Source organism: Cicer arietinum, chromosome 3 (genome assembly GCF_000331145.2).
Source record: "Cicer arietinum cultivar CDC Frontier isolate Library 1 chromosome 3, Cicar.CDCFrontier_v2.0, whole genome shotgun sequence".
NCBI classification, from domain to species: Eukaryota; Viridiplantae; Streptophyta; class Magnoliopsida; order Fabales; family Fabaceae; genus Cicer; species Cicer arietinum.
Window position 1 is genome coordinate 45448409 of NC_021162.2, and position 3089 is coordinate 45451497.

The following is a 3089-nucleotide window of genomic DNA, read 5'->3' on the forward strand; positions in this document are numbered from 1 at the left end:
CTCTTTCTAGTGGCGAAATGGGTGTTAGATGCTCAATTTCTTCGTTGACTATCGCATCTAAGATCTCAATTTGATTGCACTCTTCTGTTTCTTTTGAATGTTCCATGGCTTTCAGAATATTGAAAGTGACGGTTTCTTCATTTACCTTTAAAGTTAAGGTGCCATCCGCTACATCAATCATAGCTCGCACTGTTTCTAAGAACGGTTTCCCCAAAATAAAAGGAATGTCGTTGTCCTCCTCCATGTCTAGTACCACGAAATCCATTGGGAAAATGAACTTAATCACCTTGACTAACACATCTTCTACCACTCCATACGGGTGTTTCATTGAGCGATCCGCAAACTGTAACATTAGTTGCGTGTCTTTAACTTTTCCAATGCCCAACTTTTTGTATATGGATAGAGGCATGAGACTTACACTAGCTCCAAGATCACAGAGGGCCTTCCAAAAAGTTCTATTTCCAATAGCATAAGGGATAGAGAAGCTTTCGGGATCCTTGAGTTTCGTTGGTAGCTTCCTCTGTAGGATAGCACTACACTCTTCGGTAAGCATAACTGTTTCACCGCCAATTTTTCTTTTCTTTGACAGAATCTCCTTCATGAATTTGGCGTACGTCGACATCTGTTCTAATTCTTTTGCAAAAGGAATGTTGATTTTCAATTTTTCTAAACTGTCAAGAAATTTACCGAATTGTTTTTCAGTTTCTTCCTTTCTTAATCTTTGAGGGAACATAAGTCGAATTTATGGTTTTGGCATTATTTCCTTTTTCTATACCATAGGTTCTTCCTCCTCGGTGTGGCCATTTCCTCCGAGTGGGTTGAAGTTGAAATACTTCCACTCTGTTTGGCTTTAAGTGCTACTTGTTCACTTACCTTGCCACTCCTCATTGTCACTGCATTAACATTATTCTGTTAATTTGGAACTCTGTCACTAGGCAAATTTTCAAGGTTCTTTATGCCATTTGTTGAGCAAGTTAACCTATTTGGGTCTCCAGATTCTTTATTGATACAAAGTGATTTTTATGGATGACTTTTGAATCTTCAATGGAAGAACTTGTGCTTGTTACTATTTTTTCCATAGCACTTTCCCAAGCAACATTTCGAGGTGGGACTTGGTTGGTTTAAGCTCTTTGTTGACCCTGAGATCCACCCTGCTGATCTCTCCAAGAAAAATTTGGATGATTTCTCCAACTAGAGTTGTAAGTACTAGAGTAGGGATTGTTCTGCTTCCTGTTATTACTCCCAAAATTCACCTCTTCTAGTTATTCTATCGCATTGTCATCCAGTGCTTCACAAGCTCCATTATTATGTGCTCCTCCACAAAAGTTACAACCATTATGATTTAATAATTTGACAAGGGCCACTTGGGGTTGTATATTTAGAGTTGTCATCCCCTTCTTTATCTCAGTGGCGATAACCTTTTCTATCTGTTTTGAGAGCAACCTACCTGGAGCCAACCCATCCATAACATTCCATTCCAATATACCACTTGTTGACCCACCACCTCTATCATACAACATCATTTGTTCATTTGATGTCATGATCTCAATATTTTTCGTGTTTCTGACGCAGTCTGGTAATTCAAAGAACCACATATTGTGGCATCCAACATAATTCTAGTGTTAGGCCTCAAACCGTTACAGAATATATGCATATGGGCAGTGTCGTCATAAGCATGATTAGGACATCCTGCTAGTAAAGTCTTGAACCTCCTGTAAGTGTCACGAAGAGACTCTCCCTCCTTTTGTTTGTAATTGAAAATCTCTTGCCTCTTTCTAACAAACACAGTTGGGGGAAAGTATTGTTCTATGAACATATCTTCAAGGTCATCCCACGTGGTAATGCTACTGGCATGCTACTGGCAATGTAACACCCCGTTTTTCAAAGCGAGGGTATATTTTTTTTTTCTAAAAGTAATTAAAAACGAACAAAGAAATAAATCAGGAAATGCTTTTGGATAAATAATTGAGTCATTATAATTTACAAGCAGCGGAAAAGTTTCTCCAATTACAAATCCAAAACATTTCTACATAAACATCAAATGGTACATGGAACCCATTCAAGGATGATATAAAACTGATAATATTTGTATAAGTACAGTTTTCCAAAACTAAAATACTCCAAACCAAAAAGAAGGACCCCTAGTCCCTATACATCATCCTAATCTGATCATCCTACCAAAAACTATACACCCTGAGCAATCTCCACGCGCCCCGTGAGATCCTCCTAACACAACCGCAGTCAAGCATTCCCATCTCCATCCCTGTCCGTAGGGTACGAACCAGTAGGGCCGTCCTGACTCTCATCTGAGGGCAAAGCCCAGATTTCCACAATAGTGTAAAGGGTCACCAACCAGAAAATAACAGATAACACATAGCAATTAAGTTTTTGAATGCTCAAAACAACTTTTTAACTAAGCATGCACCTTAACAGGATTTTCAATGTGCGAAAAGTTCATACATTACATTGCCAATGAAAATGAAGGTAAAATGCAGTTCTCGATCTCCTAATTAACACATGATAAAACAAAACATGGATAGATTCATGAGCAATTAATCATACAACTAAAAATGAGGATTTTCACTGAGCCAATCGATTGGGCAATCGATTGGGGTGAAGATTTTTAATGAAAACAGAATCCTGGGCTGAATTCAATCGATTGGTAAATCGATTGATTGGTTCCTGAGCCCCTGGTTTCGAGCCAATCGATTTCCTAATCGATTTGGTGAGGGATTCTTAATGAAAACAGAATCCTGGGCTGAATTCAATCGATTGGTAAATCGATTGATTGGTTCCTGAGCCCCTGACTTAAGGCCTAATCGATTGGGCAATCGATTTCTTAACTGATTCCTTTGAAAATTGTTTTCGAAATCGATTGGCTAATCGATTTTGTGAATTGGCCAAGTCCCTGTTTACCCATCCAATCGATTGGGAAATCGATTTCCCTGATCAGTTTTCCAAAAATTCATGAATTAACCTAAGTCATTCCTAATCAAGTCCACAACCTAACACTTAGCAATTCCTACGCGATTACTACGACACACAAAGGTTCGATAACCATCATACTCACACACAATACACAACACATA

At 38.6% G+C, this 3089-nt stretch overlaps 1 protein-coding gene across 1 annotated transcript in view; it reads right to left on the minus strand.

Annotated features, from left to right (window-relative positions):
* Positions 1–1541, minus strand: part of LOC140919777 (uncharacterized) — a 1872-nt gene extending 331 nt beyond the window's left edge. Inside the window, exons 1-3 of the mRNA XM_073366416.1 lie at positions 1448–1541; positions 776–893; positions 33–671 (exon numbers count right to left, since the gene is read on the minus strand). Coding sequence (XP_073222517.1) covers positions 33–671; positions 776–893; positions 1448–1541 — 851 coding nt within the window. The remainder of the gene's footprint in view (positions 1–32; positions 672–775; positions 894–1447) is intronic.
* Positions 1542–3089: the final 1548 nt, after the last annotated feature.